This window comes from Molossus molossus, unplaced genomic scaffold (genome assembly GCF_014108415.1).
Source record: "Molossus molossus isolate mMolMol1 unplaced genomic scaffold, mMolMol1.p scaffold_m16_p_21, whole genome shotgun sequence".
Taxonomy (NCBI): domain Eukaryota; kingdom Metazoa; phylum Chordata; class Mammalia; order Chiroptera; family Molossidae; genus Molossus; species Molossus molossus.
In genome coordinates this window covers 16,855,852-16,879,133 of record NW_023425357.1, presented here as the reverse complement: position 1 = coordinate 16,879,133, position 23,282 = coordinate 16,855,852, and the positions used below count along the sequence as shown (strand labels likewise).

The following is a 23,282-nucleotide window of genomic DNA, read 5'->3' as shown; positions in this document are numbered from 1 at the left end:
CCAGACAGAGATGGGTTCTGCGGTCCTGGCTCTGGCACTTGGCCCTCAGAGCCTCAGTTTTCCCACCTTGAAAATGGGGACAGTCACAGTGCTGCAGCTCTGTGTGCCCTCAGGGCCAATGTGGGGGACAGTCACAGTGCTGCAGCTGTGTGCCCTCGGGGCCAGCGTGGGGGCAGGCCTGGGGAGTAGAGCTCTGTGAGGCCATAGCCGGTTTCACCCAGGAGCAGGGCATTTTCATTTGGGCTCCTCGGAACCAACAAAGGAAGATGGTTTGTTGACTTAGAACATCCAGGAATGGCCCGAGCAGACAGGACAGTCAGGGGAGCGGGGGACACAGATGCCGGGGGGCCACCACATCAGAAGATGGCCTGCAGCAGCACCCTCGGACAGAAAGATGTAGTGGATGGTGCCGGTCTCAAAGGAAAACAGAAATCGCACTCTTTGAAAAACTAGAAAGCCCACAGAGCACCCAACGCCAGAAGCATCTAACGCAGAGAAAATGAGACTCTTCCCGGGCGACCAAGTTCTCCAAACTCCTCCACAACCCCAAGCGCACGGGGTGGCGGGTCCTGGGAGCTCCTCGGCCAGCCTGGCTTCTCCCTGAGCTTCTCGAAGACGTCGGCTGTGTTTTCTGTCTCAGAGTCATCCGCTTTCTGCAGAAGGAAGTGTACAGCGGCCGGCAGCTCCATCCTGCCCAGCAGGCACAGGGCTGAAATCTATTTTTGTGCTCTCAGTTCCCTATCTTTCTGCCTTTTTTTTTTTTTTTTTTTTTACTTAGAAAAAAAAAAAAATCCCCCCTCAGAGTTCCTACACACATAAGTTATTCAGATTGAAGCCATTCTGGTGGAATCCAGGGACGAAAGCCATCCCTTGTATAAATCATCTCCCTCCAGCGCCTCGGCGTCCACTCTATCCGTCCTCTGAATGCGAACCGACAATGGAGAATTCAGTCATACTTTGGCTCGACCAAGAGCGCAGGGTCCCTCCTCCCCGGCTGCCTGGGGACACCACCAGGAACCCCACCGTCTTTGGCTGTGTGACTGTGTGTGATAATCTAAGACATCTGGGGAGATATTACACATCTCCGAGCAGTATGCTGGCCCCTCGCTCCTCACATGTGTTCATCTGCTTCTATTTCTGGCCGGGATGAGCGGTTCTGTCTTCCGCTGGCTCCTCTCGGGCAGCTTCATGCCCGGGCTACCTGCCACCATTGGCCCACCCAGGCCCTCCCCAGGCCCCTCGGCTCCCTCGGTCCCACCGCAGGGACCCGTCAGCCCACAGGCAGAAGGCCTACACGACGGTCTGGCCAGGGACATGGCTCGGGAACAGTCCAGGGGAGATGCTTTCTACAGGGCCACTTTGCACTCGGTCTGTAGCTTCATTTTAGTCTCCCGAGCTGGGGCCTAACGCTCGGCTACCTCTCTCCCGAGACCAACACTGCGCACGCATGTGGGCACACACAGACCTCGTCACGATGACAGGAGCCTCTGAGACCTCAGCCTGCAGCCGCCCGGCGTGTGGACCGGGCCAGGCCGGGGGATTTCTGCATAGCAGGAAACCTAGCTTCCCTTCAGGCCCTCAGCATGAGACAGAAAGGAAGGCGTATTGGTCACTTCCAGCTCAGATGCCGCTGTGGGCAGACCTCCAGAGGCCCCGGAACCGGCACCCACTCCTGGCCAGACGCTCTCACTGCCAAGCCCCAGGTGTGACCAGTGGGGCAAAGGGCATCTTTGGGAGTCCTGGAGGTCCCCTCTGGGCCACAGGCTGACCACCAAGAAGACCCCTCCCCAGTGGCTTCCAGGCATTGCTGTTCCCCAACCCAGCCCCACGACAACTGCCCCCCGGGGCTGGACACACAGGGAAGTCAAGCAGCAGCACCCCCTCCAGCACCCCTAGGCTAAGAGCAGGTATATGCTGGGGCCTCCTGTGTGTCCGGAAACTACTGTGACCATTTGACAGGTGACATGGGGAGAAGCAGAGCCGCGGTGTGGGGCCAGGTCCCCAGAGAGGGCACGACAGGGTCCCTGGCCCGATGTGCGGGTGGGACCCAGCGGCTGCCCACCCGAGGGCTTGCTGCCACCACAGCACAGTGAAACCAGGGCTGGTGTCAGGGCAGCGCTTCCACGGGGGGGCGGGGGGGCTGGCGTCACGCACGTAGCACATGCTGCCTCCCAGTGCTGGGTAGGCGGTGTCCCGTGATGTCTGCGAGCACCCAGGCTGTCTGGCCCCGTGGTTTGCAGACTGTGGGTTGTGATGTCAACTGAGTGGGTGTGGGTAAGAAACGTAGATGAAGCGGATGGAAACAAAACACATGGTCAGCGTGTTTGGTTATAAACTGAGCACGTGCTCCTGCGTGAACGGGGCTTCTCACAGGACAGAACGTTGACGGCCACGGTCACAGGACTGGGCGCATGGCTGACCAGGGCCTGTGCCCTCGAGAGCGTTCCTGGGGACTGGGCATGTCCTTGAGACCGAAATGCTCAGGATGGGGCTGGCTGGGGATCTTCAGGTGTTCCTCTGAAGAAACAGCAAGGTGGAGGGGCCTGGGCTGGGCCTGGCACCAGGGAGCAGGCCTGGGGGTGACATCCGTTGCCCTGCCCCCCACACCCCAGCCCAGGGCCAGCTGGGGAGGAGCCCCAGGCACAGGCTGCAGTGTGCAGACACCAGGCCAAGTGGCCACCAGGAGTGAGCAGAATTGTCCCATCGTAGCCTGTGGGAACCAAGAGATGCCAAGGCCGCTGCTGGGGCCCAGGATGAGCGGCGGCACCCACAGCCTACAGGGCGATGGGTGTCTGTGCCGGACACACAGGCTGCTGCCCACAGACAGAGGAGGCAAGATGGCGGTGACCTCCCCACGCAGTTTATACAAATGTTCAGGCCCCATGAAAGCTGTGGAACTAGCAGGGAGCTAACCTGAGAGAAAAGTGGCGGGAAGGAGCCAGCCAGGAATGGCGCTATGACCGGAAAAGGTGGCCAGGTGGGGAGAGAGCCTGCCCTGGCCACGACCCCTCCCCCCAGGCCCGTCTCGTCTGCAAGAGAAAAGGTTGGGCAGCTTGGGGGCAGCTGGGCAGAGACGGGCTCTGATGCCCCTCAGCTCGGGGTGTGGCACGGGCAGCTTGGGGGCGCCAGCACATGCCAGCCAGAGTTCAGGGTCCAGGTGTCTTTAAGGGCTGCCCTGAGAGAACACTGGTTGCCCTTATTCATCTGGGCAAAGAGAAGTGGGGCTGTGGTGGACGTGAGCTGTGTCCCCACCTTGGCTGGTCAGCAGGACAAGGAGACAGATGGGGCCCTCATCCTGTGACAGGGTCGGACAGGGAAAGATGACACCGGCTGGCTGCTGCGTGTGGCGCTGGTCCCCTAACTGGGCTGGCCGCACCCCTCGCATGCCCCAGGACGCCGAGGCCAATGCCAGCAGGGAGAGGCCCAGGCCACACGTCCCGAGACTGTGCTGCCCTCTTCTGGCCAGTGCTGGGAGGTCTGGCTCACGACCCATCAGCCACATCCTGCCTGCAGCTGGGTAACTCGGGCCTGCACCTCCTTAGACTGGCGCTCTGGAAGGCTGAGAGGGCCACAGGGCACCCCACCCAGGAACGCCTCCTCTTGCCACATGATCAGATGGCGGTGGCAGGTGAGGAGGGGTGTCCCAGGCGTTTTCCAAAGCAGAGCCCACCTTCCCATCTCTGCCTCTTGGGGTGTGCCTGCTGACGGGCCCAAAAGGGGGGGTGCCACAAGGCAGGCCTCAGACCCCCAAGGTCTAGCACAAGAGTGGGTCCAACTCCAGGTGCACAGCTTTCCAATGGCTTTAAACCTGGACGCTGGCGCCCCCTAGTGGCTCACAGGAAGCATGCTGGTTCTTGGCACCTCTACCCACTTTGGGGGCTCTAGTTTCGAAAGCCCAGGCTGTTCTGGGAGGACTGGGCATGGGCACGAGGGTGCAGAGGAGATCAGGGTGGGGGAGATAAGGAGCTGGCATGGTGTGAGGAGTGGGCCTTGAAATGCTCTCCTCGGCTGACAAGTCTGATGTTGGGTAGGAACCTACAGGCTTCAATTCATAGGGTGCTGAGGCCGACGGGACCCTGGCCCAGCTCCCTCAGCTCCTGGTATGAAAGGGCAGAGGCAGGAGAGGCGCACCTGGCAGCCTGCGCCTCCACCTGGCACCCACCCGGAGGGCAGTTTGGGGGCTGGAAACAAGCCATGTGACCTGAGAGCTCTCTGTGAATGCACCGGCCTGGAGGTGCTCACCCCCAGCACAGTAGGCAGGGCCCGGCCTGCTGGCTCGGGGCAGCTGGCCACGGTTGCACGCGCACCTGCCCGGGCCACGCCGGGCCAGGCTCACGCTTAGCACGCTGCTCTCTTACCACCTCCAGGGCTCTGTGCTCTCACCCCAGTGACTGGCAGAGACACAGGCTGAGGGCTGGCCACTCGGCTGGGGAAGGCGGGGACTTGAACTGGGGACCTTCCGTGCTCATCATCAGGCTCTGTGTGTGTGTGTGTGGGGGGAGTGTCTAGGACTATGGGAGAGGCAAAAAGGGCTGGCACACGGCACGTACTCCCCACTCCCGCCTTCTCCGGCGGAGTCTGACTGCCCTGGACCCGCTCCGGCCCCAAACAGCCCTACAGACTGAGTGTTAAACTGTCTGGGGCATTTCCAGTGGACATCGAGGGACTGGACACAGAGTGTCACTGCTCCGGGACACTCAGCTTCAGGAAACAGTCTGCACTCGGCTCGTGTTCTGGTTTCATACCTCGTGATGGAGTGCCGTGGCTTTTATGTTGGGATAACAGAATGATTTATTATTTACCAAATGCAGTGGGTGCTCGACAGATCAATTTCAATAAAACAATGGCTTATAAATGCCGCCAGCAATCTGGCAGAAGCAGTAATCAACAAAACATGTTGTTCTCGATGCTTCCTAATGAATTGACTATAATAAACTCATAATTATTCTACTGGCTACATTTCAAAGTTGGCACTAGAAAAATAAAAGCGCCAATTTGGGCTTGGCATTAACATCCAAGGGATTGCTTGGATCACTCTGTCTCTGGAGCTGTGACCGGGAGACACAGGTGCCAGTGCTGCCCAGGAGGGCTGAGGCCATGGCACCGGCAAGGTTGGAGGCCCGGTGTCTGCTGCCAGGCCCACCCCAGCAGGGCCCCCCCAGGAACAGAGCTGGGCCGGCCTCTCACAGGGTGAAGACATTCCCCGGGGCAGTTCAAGACGAGAGTGGAGAAGCGGCCACTTCCTCTGGGTGTGCCAGGCTCAGAGGAGAGACACTCATGGCCACATGGCCTGCACCCGGGCCCTCTAGCTGGCCAGAGCTGCCCCCGAACAGCTGGGACCATTGTGGGTGGGACCATTGTTGTGGCTGGGACCATTGTTGTGGCTGGGACCCAGACCCCGCCTGGGGACTGGCTTCCCACGTCCTGCCCTCCAAGCCAGAATGGGCCACAGGAAAAGAACATCAGGAAACGGTACAGAAGTCGAGCCCTTGAAGAGGCCAGGCGGGCGGTCTCTCCTTGGGGCCAGCTGAGCCACATCTGGGGCAGCCAAGCCTTCCCCAATCCCTCCGGCCCTGCACTTGGACCCGGTACTCTCCTGCATCTCAGTGACCTCGCTTGCCCATGGGGAGGGGAGGGTACCCGCCTCGTGGGGGCAGGGTGAGACAATCTACAACAGATGCCCCTGGTGCCCGGCCCTTGGCCCAGAGGTCGTCGGGCACTCGGAGTCAGCGAGCAGCAGCGCGCCTGGCCAGGCCCCGGGGAGAGGGGACCTGTGTCCCTGCACTGCCCTCCTGCCCCCACGCAGCCTGAGAGGTGTGCGCCACCTCCATTCGCACACGGGTCAGCGGAGGCTCCGAGAGGGAACTCAGTGCCTTAGTTTCCTCCCAGAGGGCTGAGCTGGGCTCCTACCAACCCCGGCCTGAGCCAGAACACCTGTCTTCCCTGGCTGAGTGAAGAGACCAGCGCCAGTCACGAAGCCTGTTACCCTGTGGCAGGGGGACCCTGGGATTGAGTAGGTTCCCCAAAACACTGGGCAGTGACAACTCAGACCGGCTCTTGGCTCACGCCCCGTGACATGGGCTGGGGTCCCCAGCGCAGACCCCTGCTCCCGGCTGCAGGGCTGGGTCACACCTGCACCGGGCAGGGTCCGGCCAGTGCGCAGCCCACAGGAACTCCAGCTCGGGGCCTCAGCACACGAGACCCGAGGGGAGCAGGCTTGAGGGGCCTTGCTCAGGTGCCTCCGCACCAGGAAGGAAAGGCTCCAAGGATCTCGGTGGGACAGTGACACACCCCACCCGCCCTGCTCTGGGGTTCATGATGCAGCAAGATGTCTAAAGGCCAAGAGGGCAGCCCTGTGGAGCTCGTGGCCTCTGGGCAGCTCTCCGTGGCCCTAAGGCAGCCTGGACTGGCCAGCTGGGGAAGAGGATGGGATGGGGGGCCGGTCCAGGTCAGTGAGGCACCCACAGATGCCCCCCCAACGACCAGAGCAGAGGCCCAGCAAGGTGGGGTCTAGGCCTAGCATGGGCCCCCATACCAGGGGCCCACAGGCAGGATCCCAGGGTCTGCCAGCAGAGGAGAGAGCCCCCTTGGGGGGAGCGTGCGCCCTGCCCACAGGGCTCAGTCCCAGCTCTGGGGGAGCCGAGAGCCCAGCAAACCCGCAGGAGGCCTGCAAACAGCCCCGGGGGCGAAGCACCACCTCTGACCTCTGAACCAACGAACAAATAGCCGCTCACGCCCAATGGCCCCGTGGCCAAGGCTGGCAGGTTCCGGGGGGGAGGCTCTGCTCCAGGCCGAGATGCCCACCTTCCTGGCACTGAGACACAGGTGTCGGTGTGGTAGACACTAAGTGCAGAGGGCAGGGGCTGGGGGCAGGTCAGGCCCTCTCAGACAGCCCGCCGTCCCATGGCCCCATGGCCCCTCCTGTGCCTGTCCCCCCCTCGGGGCCCCCTGGAGAGGAGGTACCATGCGGCCAGTGCCTGTGCCACACAAGTGTGGGCCCAGAGCGGGAGCGGGGCCTCGCTGTGGCAGCCCTCTCAGGGTGGCGCCGAGATGCCCCGGTTGGTCACTCTTGAGGTTGGGTCCCACCGTGACCCCGCCATTCACACAGAGAGCCGGGCAGGGGCAGCTGGGCTGGCTTCACTCACCACATGTCTCCGTCCTGGATGGTCCGGTCGTTGGGGGCCCCGGCATGTCCGTAGTGCAGTATGGCCGAGTTCTCACCGCTGCAGAGAGAGGGGAGGTCAACAGCTCGTCACCCCCAGGCCCCAGGGGCGGGCGCCCCCATCCCCTGCCCCGGGGCACTGCTGTACCCTGATGCAGTGAGGCCTAGGGGTGGCTGCATCAGGCCCACAGCCCAAGGTGGGCACGAGGGCACGGTGGCCCTGTCACCCAGTCACACACTGTGGGCAGCCTCTCGGACCTGGGGCTCCTAGAGGGCTCCCCTGGCTGATGCTACTCAGGCAGGTGTCCCCGGGCTGGGGGTGTGGGTCTGATGTGGGCAGCACATGGGAAGAACAGAACGGGGAGCGAGGATCTGTGGGCCTGGGGAGGGAGTCTGGGGGAGCCCTCCTTTCCCGGTGTCCGAAGGGAGAGGGGAGACCCCTGGGCGGGGCCCGGGCTGCTGGGACAGACAGCACCCATGGCCTCTCGTGCCTCTGCTGAGGAGTCTCCTCGTGAGCAACGCCTTTAAGAAAAAAAAGGGCTCTTAAGTCTGTCCAAAGGAAAAAAACTCACCTGGGTGTAATATTTATGGCCCTGTTCGGGAGTCTCAGGAATCATAAAAGTAAAAATAATGATTTTTCTCTCTACCGGAGAACATTTCCAAGGACTGAGATGTTCACATGTATTATTCATGGGCCGACGACTGGCACCACCTGCTCCGTCCTGGCTGAGCAGGGGCCAGGCGGTCTGACCGGAGGGGCCGGGGACAAGGGGGCCACCACAGCCAGGATGTGCCCCTCAAAGACGTACCTACAGTCTCACACACACACCTGCCCTGCACACAGGAGCCATCAGCCTGGTCCCCAACGTGCCGGGTGTGCGGCTGTGTGGGGGGTGAGGAAGGCCAGCGGCGGCCAGGCTCCCTCCTGCACACGACCCTCCCGGAGCAGGCAGGGGACCCTCAGCTCCTGGGGCCCCAGGAGGAGAAGTAACTTCCAAGCTCAAGTGGGCACTGGTGTGGGCATGGGAGTGAGCAGGTGCGTCGAAGCTGGGGCACACGGGGACCCCTCACTTTCCCGCACCCCCCCATCACCCCACGCGGCCCGGACGCCCCCTACCTGCCGCAGATGCAGGTGTAGGAGCTGTGGCGCATGCCGCCGCGGGAGTAGCAGTAGTGTTCGAAGAGGCTGCAGAGAGGGGAGCTGTGTCAGGGGGTCACCAGCCTGCAGGCGCCCTGCGAGGCCCGCGCTCACCTGAGCTCCTGGGAGGCTTGTAGCTGACATCTGGGGTCAGCCGCAGGCCACAGAAGCACAGAAGGAACAAGGCCAGAGGACCTTGCAACACTGTGGTACGGCCCAGCCTGCCAGGCCCATCAGAGGACGGCCCTGGCCCGGTGGGGAGATGGGCTAAGGTAGTGGCCACAGTTTCTGCAGGGCGGGAGGGAGTGTCTCCTGGTGACTCCCACGTCCAGTGGCCAACGCCACCCCAGTAGGAGGAGCTGATCACACCACCACGGAGGAACACTAAACTCTCCCAGCTCCTGCACTGGACTCGCCTGGAGCCCTGGGCCCAGCCCCAGGGAGGGGTGCGTGGAAGAGACAGCGGGAGCTGCTGGGCACTGGCCTGGAGGGTGGGGGTGGGGACAGGCCCTGCTTCTCCCTACCTGGAACAAGCCCCCCACCACATCAGCAGAGCGGAGCCCTTGGAAGCCACGAAGCCAAGGGGCGAGGACGCCACCCCTCCCCCTACCAGAAGCCTTAGGACCTGGGAGTGGGGCTTATCTCTTCGTGGGACTCTGAGCGCCAAGGGCCCAGCCTCTGCAGAACCCAGCAGAGAGGGGTTGATGGTGGGGACTGCCCTCACCCCTCCTGAGGCCCGGGCGACAGCTCAGGCTCTGCCCTCCAGGTGGCCCTGCCTTGCCACCCACCACCAAGGCAGGGCCCCATCTTCAGAACCGCAGGGCCCGCGAGCACTCAGTGGTGATTCTGCTCGGCACGTTCCGGGCCTGCTGCAGGGACCGTCTGTGCGGAGTCTAATCTTCCCGGCACGGTGAGCACAGAGTATGTGTGATTGTCACGACTGCGCGCGGGTAGCTGTTCCTCAGGAATGGTTCGACCCGCGTGTAGACTTGCCCCGGGAACCTCACACCCACTGGATGTCTGTGGGTGAGTATCTGCTCAACAGATACTCACCCACAGACATCCAGTGGGTGAGTATCTGCTCAACAGACAGGATGTCAAGAGCACTCGGGCGGCAGCCTCAGTCCCAGAGGCCGTGGCGACACACAGCCGCCTGGCACGCGGCCTCTGCTCCTGCCTGGACGAGACTCCGAGCCAGACTCGCCGCCGGAGCCCTGGTGCCCCCTCAGCTTGGAGAGATGCTCAGACAGAGCAGGTCTCAGGGCGCACGGCTGCTCTCCAGGTGACGGGCACCGCGGGGCTCGGCCGAAGCGGCGGACAGGCAGAGGGCAAGAAGGAACAGACCAGAGTGTTCTCCAGCAGCCCGAGGAGACGGAGGGGTCGGCTCCCTCCTGCAGCCAGTCTCAGCAGCGGGCACTGCTCTGCTGTGTAATCTACTCGGCGGAAACGGCCCTCATCACTTTCTTTTAAGAAAAAACGCAATTGAGAGTAAGAGGCTCAGCTTATAGAAGCTCCAAGCTAAGGACTGGCTGGCCCAGCCTCCGCCCGCGAGGCTCCAGTGCGCCGGCCGCCTTGGCCCGCCAGGGGACAGGACACTTCCACACACCCACGGGGGAGGACAGACAGGGAGAAACGCCACGTGCTGCACGTTCACCAGCCTGAAAGGGTCTGACGCTCAACTTGGACTTCAGCACCTAATTTTGTTCTATTTAAAAAAATTTGTTTTTTCTTTATTGGTTTCTTAGAGAGAGGAAGGGAGAGGGAGAGACAGAAACATCGATGAGAGAGAACGTCGACTGGCTGCCTCCTGCATGCCCCCCACTGGGGATCGGGCCCACAACCTGGGCATGTGTCCTGACCGGGAATCAAACCGGTGACCTCTTGGTGCATGGGTCGATGCTCAACCACTGAGCCACACTGACTGGACCCTAATATTGTTTTAAAATGAACTTTTCTGACGTGATGTGAGGACGCCCTGGTGCTCTGTTGGCAAGAATGAGACGGAACGGGCCACGCTTTCCTGCTCGCTCGCCTCAGCAGACCCTCTGTCCGGGGCCTCGGCCTGGCCGTGGGCACACGAAGGTGCCCCAGCTCTGGGGCAGGTGCCGTGGCTCAGGGACCCTGTGGAAAGGTGCGAGGCTGACGTATTTCTGATCTTCAAGGGGTGGGGGGAGAGGAGTGGATACTCTAAACTGGACCCACGCACAGCTTGGTCAGGGTTGGGGTGCGCAGTCACGGGGACACACTGCAGTACCACGGCCGCCGGTTTCCACAGGAAGGCAACAGAAAGACCCCTCTCGACTTCTACAGAACTGATGGTAACACACTGAGCCAGAGAGGACTAACCGCTGACTGGCAGTCCACGGCCAGATCCCCCACAATGGCATGCCGGCACAGCGAGTGACCGAAAGCCCCCACGCCCAGCACTCAGAGGTGCCCCGTGAAATACAATAAGCAGAGTTCCCAGGACAGGAGGCGTGGGGACGGCGAGGAAGGGGGAGCTGGCAGTCTTGGGGACCTGAAGGCCTTGGCTTTCACTGCTATGTGGGGACAGCAGCAAGACCTCGGCACACGAGAAGTAGGGGACGAGAACTGAGTCCCAACCCCACATAAAGCTGGGGCACGGGCAGGGATGCACCCTTAGCGACAGTGTCGATTTGGGAGAAAATTCACGAGCATCAAAGGAGGCAACGAGGAAGCTTGCCTGAGCTCTGGGGAAAAAAATAACATTCCTCAGACTTCATAGCGTGGGTCTGTCCTCCGTGGGGTTCAGGTTCAAGTGTGAACGACCCACATGGTTTGGAAACCCCCAAGCCAGGAATTTAACAAAAACTTGATCCCTGACAGGTGACACCAGGAACACCTGGCAGGAGCAGACACAGAGCCAGACTGGGCAGCCACTCCCTAGACCCAGGCCAGCCAGGATCTGCGTACGTGCACGCGTGCACACACTCATGCACACAGACATGCATACATGTACACATGTGCATACACATACGTGTGTACGCACACATGCATATACACATACATTGAAGATGCACTCACAATCCGACAACAGTTCCCGAGAGTTGTCAGGCACACCCAGCAGCAGGCTGAGACCCCCGAGAACTTCCGCTAACAGACTCCCGAGGCAGATTATCCACACACAGAACGTAATTAACACCCGAAAGGACGGTGTGAGCAGGCAGATTTGATGCAGAACCAGCAGCAGAAGGGAAGGGCGGCGTTCTTTCCACATCCCTGCCACCAGCCTCCCAGACACCCTGCTGCTCTGTGGTCCCTGAAGCTTCCCTCCACATGGCTATTCTTCTCACATCCCTGCCTATAAATTTCTCACAAGCAAGACACGGGTAGAAAATGCTTTGCACCCAGGCATAAATGAGAACCGTTAAGTAACCCAGCAGAGTCTGTGCTGTGAATAAGGAGGAGCGTGTGGCTACTGCTGCGGCAGAGGGGCAGGCCCATTCATCAGCGTCTGGAGATGACTAATGGGGCAGGGACAGCTGATTCCGGCCCGGATCTCCTGGAACTGCACCTCCAGGGACAGCACCACTGGGCCTCCCCCTGGGCCCGCAAATTCAGCGCACGGAGCCTTCCTGGGCACCTGGCCCAGCTCCCGGCCCCTGAGGTCGACCATCTGATGAGATGTCACAGCCCTGTAAAATCGCATCGGCTGCCTGGCAGCACGTGTTCTGGTCTATCAGCACAAGTGTGGGTGGGGCTGCATGGGCCACATCACCCCCTCCTGGGCCAGGCCTGGACCCCAGAACAGAAGCATGGAGGGGGGATGGGCAGGGTGTGGAAGCCACTCGGCTGAGCAGAGGGACTAGCAGAGTGGACAGTTAGGACACAGGGTTATGAAACTGGCTGGGGGCCCGAGCGTGAGGGCTCAGGTGTTAGAAGCTAAATGCAGTGTCTTCTTGGGCCCGGCGGGCAGCCCTTCCCACTGTTATTGCGGTCTCTTCAGGGATGCCCTCAGTCCTGTGGGTCCCCCACTTCCCTGCCACGTAGTCCGTCCTGGGCCCCACACCCAACCTCCTGGGGCACCACTCAACAGCATCGCCAAAGCCAAATTCCAGCTCCACCCCTTGCTTGCCTCAGTTTCCTCGTCTGTAAAATGGGAAGATAGTACCTCACACAGGTACTATTCACGAGCGGATCCTCGGCCCAGACACCCAGGCTGGCCGGTTCCAGCACAGCCAGGCTCTCCACGGGCATCCTGCAGGCTAAGCCGAGCGTGCACACGGGCTTCCCTGGACACGGGGCGCTCAGCACAGGCTCCTTCCCCGCTGCCTCGGCCCCACTCCCACGCCGAGGGCTCTGCTCAAATCCCCAGAGTCCCAGCTCCTTCACCAGAGTTCTCTGTGGGCCTTCTGAGGAACGGTGAACCCACGGGGGTGGGAGACCACCCAGCCCCTCCGCTTCCACAGGCCCCTGGGTGAGGAAAGACAGAGAGCACCAGGGAGCCACCACCGAGGCTCCGAGCATGTTTTAAATAAGCTAGTAGCAATCACATGGTCTGTTGCCAAGAAGGGACTGATTTAAAGCCTTGGACGAAACCCAGAAATGCATTATTAATAAACCAATGCTCACAGCACAGCTTCGCGGCCCAACCGGCACCACTGCGGCACCACCGGGCAGCCAGGCCGTCTGCAAGGGCTGCGGTCTCCCCCAGCAGCCTCCTCCATGTTCCCTGAGTGTCCTTGTGCCCCCTGCACGGCCCCCACCCCAGTCCTGGGCCAGGACCAACATCACCTTCCGACCCGGGACTTCCCTCAGTGGGGTCTGGGGGGCACGTGGCACTGGGCATCCTGGGCCTGCATGGACAGCTGGATGGACACGGACTCCGTGAGCCCCACCCCTGCCCAGGCCACTCTCCTGACTCCTTAGCCGCTGCCAGGGTGCCATCTACACCACCCCGATGGAAGGGTCTGCCACAGATGGGGGGGAGCACAGGGCTTGGGGTCATGCAGAACTGAGCCTCCTTGGTCTGAGACTTGGGGCGGGTGACACAGCCCCTCCAATCAGAAAAACCCAACGGCCACCTGCAGCATTAGGCATTGACAGCGATCCCTCCAGGAGAGGAGCCCTTTCCTAGTTCTCAGACAAGGAAACTCCCACTCGGAGCGGCAGTGTGCGGGGTCAGGGAACCCACCTCCTGTGTGGGAGCCTGCGGTCCACGCACCGTTTCTGACTGTAACGTCTCCACAGCTCCAGGCCTGCAGGGTAGGGGCCTGGAACAGCACCGGTCAGCAGGACAAGGCTTCATGCTCTGCAAACACCGGGGTGGCTGATGCTCGGTTATGCCGTCCAGAGCCCTGGCCTCACATCTAAGCCGGAAACAACCCCAGGACGCTGGTACCTTCGGCGGGCTGGTGGAAAGGGGTGGGGCTGGTGCCCCGGGAGAGGCCTGGGGATGCAGAAGCCCCAGAAGGGGAGACTCCACCAACCAGGGCCAGGACAGCGGAAAGACGGTGGTGGTCACAGTCGGAAGATGAGGAGCACAGGATAAGTCCCCGAGGGCGGCTTATCAAGGTATAGGATAATTAACATTTTAATTGGATGACTGGGAATTCTAAATTGCCTATCTTGTATTACGCATAACTGAGGACAGCATATAACATTCAATGGACAAATATTCCCTTTCATTCGTGACATGCTTGATTAGGTGGAGGTTCTGAGCTCCGTGGTGTCAGTTCCTGGACAGTGTCGAAGCCCCGGCGGCACCAGACTGCTAGCAAATGATACATGTGTGTGCGTGTGTATGCACACACCAACACACACGCACACGCACGATGGAAGAGACCCTGTAGAGCCGCTACACAAAGAAAATAGTGAAAAGGAAATAAAAATCACCTATAATCTTATTCTCCAGGGATAACTTCAATTAAATTTTTGTTGACCATTCTTCCAAGTTTTTTTTTTAATCCTCACCCAAGGACATTATTCCATTGATCTTCAAATAAAGCAGGAGGGACGAAGAGAGAGAGAGAGAAACAGCAATGTGAGAAAGACACACCGATTGGTTGCTTTCCACCCAACCCCAAGCAGGACCGGGGATCAAACTGCAACCGAGGTACATGCCCTTGACTGGAATTGAACCCGTGACCCTTTGGTCCGCGGGCCGACGCTCTAACCTCTCAGCCAAATCGACCAGAGCCTTCCAAGCTTTTTTTTATGCATAAGCACAGACTTTAAAAGTTGTAAACTTTTTTTTTTTTAAAAAGTCACCTTTTAACTGAATCTGGCATATATACACCAAGGGACTGAAATCGTAAGGACAGTGACCTGTCACAAACTGCGCCCAGAAGCCGTCCAAGTCTGTCCTCCCTTCCACGGACAGCCTGACTCCTCCGGCCACAGGTTAGTTTCACCTACTCCGAACTTCACGTAAACGTAACCAAACGCCATGTCCTCTGTCTGGCTTCTTCCGCGGGTCCACATCGTGTGCGGGGAGCCCGGGGGGTGGGCCGCTGTGGCTTTCTCATGCTCCTGGCGTGCCCCTGGGGGGCTGTGCCCCAGGGGGCTTCTTCAGTCTTCCGCTGGTGAACCTCTGGCTTCCAGGCTGCAGCTACCACAGTCGTGGCCGCTCCTGCCCGTCTTTGGGGGCACGTAGCCAGGACAGGAAGCCTGTGTCCCGGGACTTTGTGCAGGTCTGCAAAGCCAGTATTTCCAGGTGGTTGCATCCATTCCTCCATTGGCTTATAACTTCTACGTCACACCTGTGCCCGGGGCCCACCCGGGCCACCAAGAATCGGCCGGGACAAACGGCCCCGCCCAGTCCTGGATGTCCCAGGGAAGGCTGCTGCTGACTCCTGGACGCAATGGCTAGGAGGCTATCCTGTTCTTCTTTGGAACCTTCTCACTATGTCTAGAATCAGCCTACCTCTCCCCACTAACACTGCTTGTCCCTGTGCAGGCCGCCACCTGCTCTCGTCTGGTCAATGGTGACAGTGGTCTAGCTGGTCCCGCTGTTTCAGCTCTTGACCCCTACAGAGCACGCTCCACAGAGAGGTCGTTTCACAACTGAAGGGACGCCTCTGTCCAAACCCCAGAGGTCCACAGCTTGCTCTCCCTCCTCCAGGTCTGAGCCCCTGGACGAAGAGGACACCCTCCCCCTTTAGCCCTCACCCCTGCCCAGCATACTACCACCCATCAGTCTGTCCATCTGTCCGCCCGCCCTCTCTCACCTCCCATTGGGCCGGGTTTTCATCTATTTTCTTCGCTGTGGGAGCCGCAGAGCCCGGAGTAGAGCCTGGTCTTCAGTGCATTTCCGCCGAGTGGCCAACAGGTAATGGTTGGTGGGCAGCGCGCAGCCTGGAGCTGACCGCAGCGACTTCACACCGCTGGGTACGCGGCTGCCCCCACCTCCGTGTGACGATGGACACCCAAGGCCGTAAACCTCCCCGTCTCCGGGTTACCAGCGCAATTACTGAGCACGTGCACGGTTTTCAGTCTCGGGGCATGCTCCGCCAAACGGACCCCAGAAAACCCTAAGGCTCTCCAGGGCCCGGAGCAGTGCCCCGAGGGGCCTGCTTGCCCACAGGACTGCCAAGCTGGGGGGGCAAACACAACACTTGCCTTCGTTCACGCCGCCAAGTGTGAACTCGCTTTGTGTTTATTTCCTCCTCCAGCTTCCTTTCTGAACGGCCTGTTTCTTTCTGAGAAAATGGGATGTTTGCATTTCCTACGGACCCCTAAGGGACTCCCACGTGAAGATACCAGCGGTTCTGACGAACCGACACCCTGAGCGCCCAGGAGCCACTGAGCCCCGGCGAAGGCGAAGCCAAAGTGACGGCGGCGGGAGGCCCAGGCACCGTGCGGGGCCAGGCCCTCCCCGGAGTGTGGCCGCGTCTCCCGGCAGCACCTCGGTGCTTGGGGAGCTGCCGAAGACCCCCCACTCTGCCCTCGGCTGAAGGAGTAACAGGAATGCCCTTCATCACTTTGGAAGACTTTACCCACTTACAATGCTAAATGGGGTTCACATTCACGCTGCCACGAGAGAAAGAGCAGCCCTGAAATGGGGTGCCCCTGGCATGGGTGGGGATGGGGAGAGCACCGGGGCAGGGCTTGGTCTGGCCGGTGGCCCCTCCAGCACTGTGGGGGCTGCCTCATGTCCCCCGAGAACTCAGTGGGGCCTCACCACCGTTCCGTAGGGTGAGGACACACTCAAGGCCGCATACCCTCTGCCACCCCCGAGGTAGAAGGTGGGGAGGTGGGAGACCGCCGGTGCCCCCCGCACCCCCCCGCTGTGGCAGGAGGTCCACACTGGGTCCATGAGGATGAAGGGAGAGGGGACGAGAACTAACTCACGAGCTCCGAATGTCTCCCTTGCCAACATCCCCGAGACGCAGGGCAGGTCCCTAAAAATATCTTCCCCAACCCCCACGAATTCACATTTTTGGTAACTTAAACCTATTTATCAATAGCATATTAACAAGTTCTAAGTCCTGTGATGACAGGGTGATTAAATTGTTTTTGAAATAATCCATTTTTAATTAAAATGCTATCCTCTCTTGGTTTTTGGATAGCTTCAAAAGAGAGCCTTACCAGATGTCTTGCTTTTAAATACACATTATATAAAGCCAATCATTGGGAGAATTCATGCTTTTAATTATATTTTCATTATTCTTTGCCTACTGATGCAAAGTTAATATTCCTTCTCGATGGTACTGAAACTGCTAACCAAAGCCAGCAGACAACTCGCGGGAGTTCTTCCGCGGGTGGAAGCCCGTCTCAGAGAGTGGGCGGCGGCAGAGGTTCGCGGGGGGCCATCTGCCCGGTGTCCGCAGGTGCGGACTCGCCTGGTCCCGGCCTGTGAGCCGTGCTCCGAGGTGGAGCACGGGGGTGTGAAGAGGGTCCGGTTTCCCCTCCCCTCCTGCACACTCCCTGAGACATCTCACCCCCTAAACCACCCACTGAAACTCACAAAGCTCACAGAATGCAATGGAGGGTGAGGAGGGGCCACACTGAGCAGGGCGCCACCCAGCTGCCTGGCTGGGCCACTGTAGGGGGTCTGGGCATCCACATACCACCCAGCGTGCCCTAAGCCTCCCCCGGGCTCTACCCCTACACCACCCGAGACCACCCACTGCCAGCACCTGTCAGGTGCAGGATTACCGCAGCCCCTCACAGCTCCCCCAGTCCACCTGGCTGCCCCGATAGCCTTTCACCAGGCTCCCTCGTGGCCCACCTGCCTACCCAGGAGGGAGTGGATGGAGGGCCTCTCGCCATCAAAAGCCCTTCCAGGTAAGGCCTCTCCCGCCCCCTCCCCACCCCCTCTCTCACACACACACACCCCTTATGGCTTTTAGTGTTGCACACGGCTGTGCCACAGAGCCTGACCCTTCGCCTACAGGCCTCAAAGGGAACTCCTAGAGGCAGGCCCAAGTCGTCCAGGGCCCAGCTGGCCACAGGGATGCGCACACAGTAGGTCCTGAGTGAACATCAAGGAAAGGGTCACAGATGGCAGCGGTGGTTGGCCTGAACACGTCTAACCACCAAAACAGAACATGTGCACGCACACGTGTATACGTGCACATGTATGTGCGCGCACACATGCATACACACAGCCCTAACCCCCAAGAGAAGCCCTCGTGGAGGCTGGCCGTGGGCTCGCCTCTCCACTTCCTTTTCCTGGGCATACTTCTCAGCCAGCCTGCAGGCAGCTGACTGCTGCCAACAGGGGTGTGAGGGGACGTGGTGTGTGCCACTGCCAGGCAAGGCTTTCAAGAGGGGATGTAAGATCTCTGTGCTCTCTCTCTTGCTTCTCGAAGGGCACAGAGCCAGGCAGCCCCGACACTGCTGGAGGAGAGCCTTGGGGCCGCCTCCGACAGCCGCACGAGCAAGGAATGAACAGTCACCGTACTGAGCCACGGAGATTTGGGCTTTTGTTACTGCAGCAAAGACTATCCCATGCTGACTAACACAAACTGGACTTTAGAACATGGTAAAGGTGGAGTTGTACGTCAACAGGGCAAGAGTATTGTTCCAAAGATAGTAGGTCAGAGGTTCGTTTTGAGGGGGCAAAAAAGCTAGATTCCTTGCTTACTCATCACTCGTAAGTGCATTTTAGATAAAGAGTTAACATAAAAAGTGAAACCATGTGGATACATGGATATGTTATACTATACATACCAGCGTTTGAAATATTTCATAATTGTACAGAAAACATTTTCAAAAAGAAATTCATAAAATTATAAAGATAGCGCCCTGGCTGGTTTGTCTCAGCGGTTAGAGCGTCAGCCCGCGGACCAAAGAGTTCCAGGTTCGATTCCGGCCAAGGGCATGTACCTTGGTTGCGGTTCCTCCCCATCCCTCCCACTCTATCTGGAGATAAATGTAAAAATATCCTCTGGTGAGGATTAAAAAAAATTATAAAGATAGAATAAAACATAGATTTAAAAATATGCAAACAGTTCAACTGTACTGAGGTAGTGGGAAAGGCCTCTGTAATGATGCAGAAGACACAAACCCTATCGGAAAGAAATAATTTGACTGCATTTAAAATCTCTGTGTATCCGGTTGGGAAAGACCTCTTCATAACCAGAACCATAACGGGAAGATCCCTACTAGAAAGTGCTCTTGTAGATCAGTAAGTCGCCAGAAATGTCCCCACAGCAAATGGCACCACAGACAGACAGGAGAGGTTTAACCTCACCAGTAGTCAAAGAGGTGCAAATAAAGGTGGGATATTACTTTTCCTTTATCAGATTGGTAAAGGTGAACGATAAAAACAATACAATGAACGTCGAGGCCCAAGTGGGCACACAGGCCCTCACGGGTGTGTGTGTGTGTGTGTGTGCACGTGTGCATGTTGTCCAGCTCCGTGGCTGAGTGTGTGGCTTCTGCAGAGAGCCCTGGACTCCTCTGAGACCCATCCAGCTGCTGTGGGATCTTGGGCCCGTCCTTCCGGCCCCCCTGACTCTGTCCTCTCCAGTGGAAAGCCTGTCACTCCCACCGCGTGGGACTGAATGAGACCCCTCCCCCCCCCCCGGGAGCATGCAGCACACGCACACCAGACCTGAACACTGTCCGCAGCTGTGCCGGAGAACCTCCAGAGGGCAGTTTGGTTTCCTGCAGTGAAACCCACCCCCACCAAGCAATTCCATTTGTAGGAATTGACCCCAACGAGGTGACGGGACAAGGTTGATTGTCACGGTGGTGAGTGGGAAACCACCTCTCGGCTGTCCCCAGTGGAGAACTGGCTAAGTGGATTATGCTGGAGCTGCACCAAGGCAGGGTGCCCACTTCACTGCCGGAAAGGGATTTCCACTTCACACGGGAGGAGGAACAGACTCCGGCTACTTCTGAGCCTGGCGGATCAAAGCCTCTCTGTGCCCCTGGAGAGACCCAGAAAGTTTGTTTGCTAAAGCAACAGGCGTTAGTGACCTCCTGCATCACAGGGTGTTTTTCTTATCTTATTTAGAGTGCTCTGTATGGACTGGATTTCCTACTGGCATAGGCGATATCTTTTCATCATTGTAAAGTTATTTTCACTTTGAAAATAGTTTTTGGAAGAAATGAAAGCTGTCTTTTAAAGACTGGCTCCCCCTGGCCCCACCAGGCCTCCGATGTCCCAAGTGGGCACACAGCTGTAATCCTGGACGGCTCCTCGAAGCTGCCACAAGGGGTCGCAAGTGCACACCGCCTGCCCACCACACAGAGCACCTCAAGAACCTGCAGCGCGGCCCCAGGGACCACAATTCAGAAACAAACTGCAGGCAAGGCTATCCGGTATGAGGTGCGGAGAGTCCCACCCGTAAGAATGTTGGCTCAGCTCTGCTTCAAAAGCCCGCTTATCTCCCTTCTTTGGCATCAGATTTGGTGGCAAAACCACCATCTGCACAAGGAAGTAGTGTGAGTGGGGATGTCAGATGTCAGAAAAGGGTTGGTCGCCTTCTTCCTCTGGCCACCAACACCACCCAGGATGCCCTCTGCGGACCACCCTCCCCCAGAGAAACATGACCGACTCGGGCTCCTGCTGGAGTGGAGGGAGCCAGAGACAGGACGGCGCCCCCTGAGAAGCACAGTTGCCTCTGGTCTGTGGCTGGGGAGACCCCAGCTCTCTATCTGCCCCGGGAGAGAAGGAAGCGTCTCTGCTGGGGAGCCTGCCCCTGTGAGCGGATTCGACGGGTCCAGGGCCAGTCACCTGGAATGTATGAAACATGACATTCACTGAACGCCCCGGACAGGAAACTGGGGTGCAGCAGAGAGCTTGGCTCTCAGTGGATTTCCATTCACAGCTTCTAAACCCCTGGGTGAAACGCACTGCTGCACAGCCGAGGTGGGAAATCGGTGCTCCCCGCAGTGCGAGGACATGTTCTGGGGGGAAGTGTCTTAAGGGAACTGCTTCTACCCTACCAGTTCTGGGACAACCCGCGGGTCCCCAGGGCCCCGGAAGATACACAAACACTTCCACGTGGTCCTCCACCAACCCCAAGCCTTGTGAATCCCACGATCTAGCCTAGCCGTCCTCACCCGGGGCACCAGCCTCCCAGAAACGTCAGTGACCAGGGCAGAGGTTTCCTGACGGAATTCCTATAGTCTGGTGGCTGGTTCTCGCCTCGTCCAACGTGAGCGGCGTTTTATCCTCAACGACGGAGCCGGGGCCCTCCCTCCACAAACACGCGGGGCACCCCGAGGCCCTTGAGACGGTCTTAGAATAATGATGCCCGCTTGGTACCTCCAGGGGACTTAACTAATTCATAAGGCAATTTTAATAATAACTATATATTAACTCCACGTTCCCTTTTTACCGATTTTGGTGGCTACGAACTGTTAGGAATTAGGTGATGTATTACAACAGGCTTCAGAGACTTTTTATTAACTAATGCCCCGTGTTTAAAAACCTTCCTGTCAAATGAGAAACATTAAGAAAGGCTGTCCCTTTTATAATTGCTTCTAATAGACTCAGTATTCAGGTCCCGGCCTTCAGACAGCCCAGGCGGCACTTCCCGAAATTGCATTTAACTTCTCATTTTCTTTCTGTCAGCGGCCGGCGGAGGACCTCGGAGCACGCAAGCGGTCATTTCGCCGTGTCAGCCTGCGGCTCCTGAGTTGCCTATAAATGTCGAAGGTCCAAGGACCACTCAGGACGAGAGACATGCAGCAGCCTTTCTGCCCAGAGTGTCCCTGCGGCAGGACGGCTTTGTGGTGGTGTTTTGTTTTTTGCTAAACCTACTTATGAAAATATACATATAAAGTGCACACACAGTTTCCAGACAGATGAAATTTCACAAATGCACCCCCGAGATCAAGACCCAGAACATGTCTAATCCCTTGGCAGGCGCCATTGTCACCCCCATCCTGTCCGCTCCCTCCCCTCGCCACTGTCCGCTGGGGACTTTGCAGAAGTGGAATGACACAGGACCTGCCCCTGAGTCTGGTCCGCTTGCTGACACTGCCCTCATGAGGCATCGTCCATGTTCCTGGGTGCCGGGTACCCTGTTTGTTCTCACTCCTCGAAGGCACTTGTTTGATGAACCCCCAGAGTTTATATACCTCCCTGGGTTGGCTCTGGGTCCCCCAGTTTTAGATCCCCCCCAGCCCACAAACAGAATATCCCTATATGTGTCTGTTCTGTCTTCTGTGGGCCACGGGGAATCTGGCCGCCAGGATGGACTGCCCAGCTTTGGTGGAGGCTGCCTGGTCGTCCCAGCCCCCGTTTTCTCTTTTGTTGGTTTGTTTGCCTTTTTTTTCCCCCTGGCAGGAAAAAAACGTTCAAGGCCATCGCTGTATGAACCAGAGACTTGAACCCGAGCATGAGACTTCAGAGCGCTCACGGGGCCTGGAGCTGCCTGGGACCTCGGCCAGCCTGCAGCCTCCCAGGCAAGCATCTGGCCTTCGTGCAGGAAGGGCCTTCTCGGAATGTCAGACCGACCCCTCGGGACGACCGTGCCTCTGGCCTTCCCTAGGCCCAGGGGCAGGGACAGGATCCGGATGGCCACAGACGGATGCTGATGCTGCCTCAGAGGTAACTGTCTTTGTACAACAGCCTCCGCAGGAAAGGGAACTTGACCAGGGTGAGGTGGGGGGAGGGGCAGTGAAAAACACAAACCCCTTCGACCAGGGGGGAAAACTGCCAGCTGGGGGTGTCCAGACGTGGCTGGCAAAGGTCATGGGGCGGTTGCTGAGACTCGGGAACAGGTCAGGAGGGGCCGGGTGTCGCGGTCCGAGGCCCAGCGAGCACAGGTGAGGGCCAGCCCGCCTCAGGCCTGCCCTCCCTGCTCCGAGTGAAGGGCTGAGACAGAGCCCACACTGGCCAGTTACCAGCACATGAGGACAGCCTGCAGGAGCGAGGGGCCCCTTCCAGGGGAGCCCTGCAGGTCCCGGCAGCGTGCAGTGCCGGGAAGATCAGACACGGCTGCAGCCGCAACAGGAAGCGGAGAGCGAGGCGGGACAAAGGGGGAGCTCCAGTGCGGGCGGAGGGGACAGCTCCCTCGTCTGCTGGTCTGCTGGGCACTTCCAGACAGAGCAGAGAGAAGGCCCAGCCTCCCAGGGCTGCCAGAAAGCCACAGAGCTGAGAATCCTTTGTTTTCTCTTCCAAACTCAAAGGGCCCTTGCTGAGCGTCTGATCCTGACTCAAAGCCACAGGGGGACGCCTGGCCAGCCCGACACAGGGGTCTCAGCTGTGACAGCCCAGGGGGCTCGGAAAATTGAGGCCCACCAGCCAGTTTTAGAAGTTTATGAATAATAAATGCAATTAACGTGATGGAAAACAGAATCTGGAAGCCAAGCTGAGGCCCCAGGGCGGCTGACTCACCAGGTCACCTCCCTTGTCGCTTCCAGTGGCCCCATCCCCTCAGCATGGACGGGTGCTCAGGATGTGGGGCCACTGAGCCCTCGCCTGGCCACAGCCCAGGACAGAGAGCAATCAGGGCCTGGGTCCAGCTGGGATCAAGGCCCCCAGAACCCACTCCCCTGTGCAGCTCCGGGCAGGCCTCACCCCGGTGGCAGGCCTCCGGCCCCGAGCATGCCTGT

At 59.0% G+C, this 23,282-nt stretch overlaps 1 protein-coding gene across 2 annotated transcripts in view; it reads right to left on the bottom strand.

Annotated features, from left to right (window-relative positions):
- PEPD (peptidase D) overlaps window positions 1-23,282 on the bottom strand; it is a 109,687-nt gene that overhangs the window by 14,409 nt on the left and 71,996 nt on the right. For both annotated transcript variants that reach the window (XM_036275460.1, XM_036275462.1), the window contains 2 exons: window positions 8,280-8,348; window positions 7,146-7,223 (listed from right to left, as the gene is read on the bottom strand). In XM_036275460.1, coding sequence (XP_036131353.1) covers window positions 7,146-7,223; window positions 8,280-8,348 — 147 coding nt within the window. The remainder of the gene's footprint in view (window positions 1-7,145; window positions 7,224-8,279; window positions 8,349-23,282) is intronic.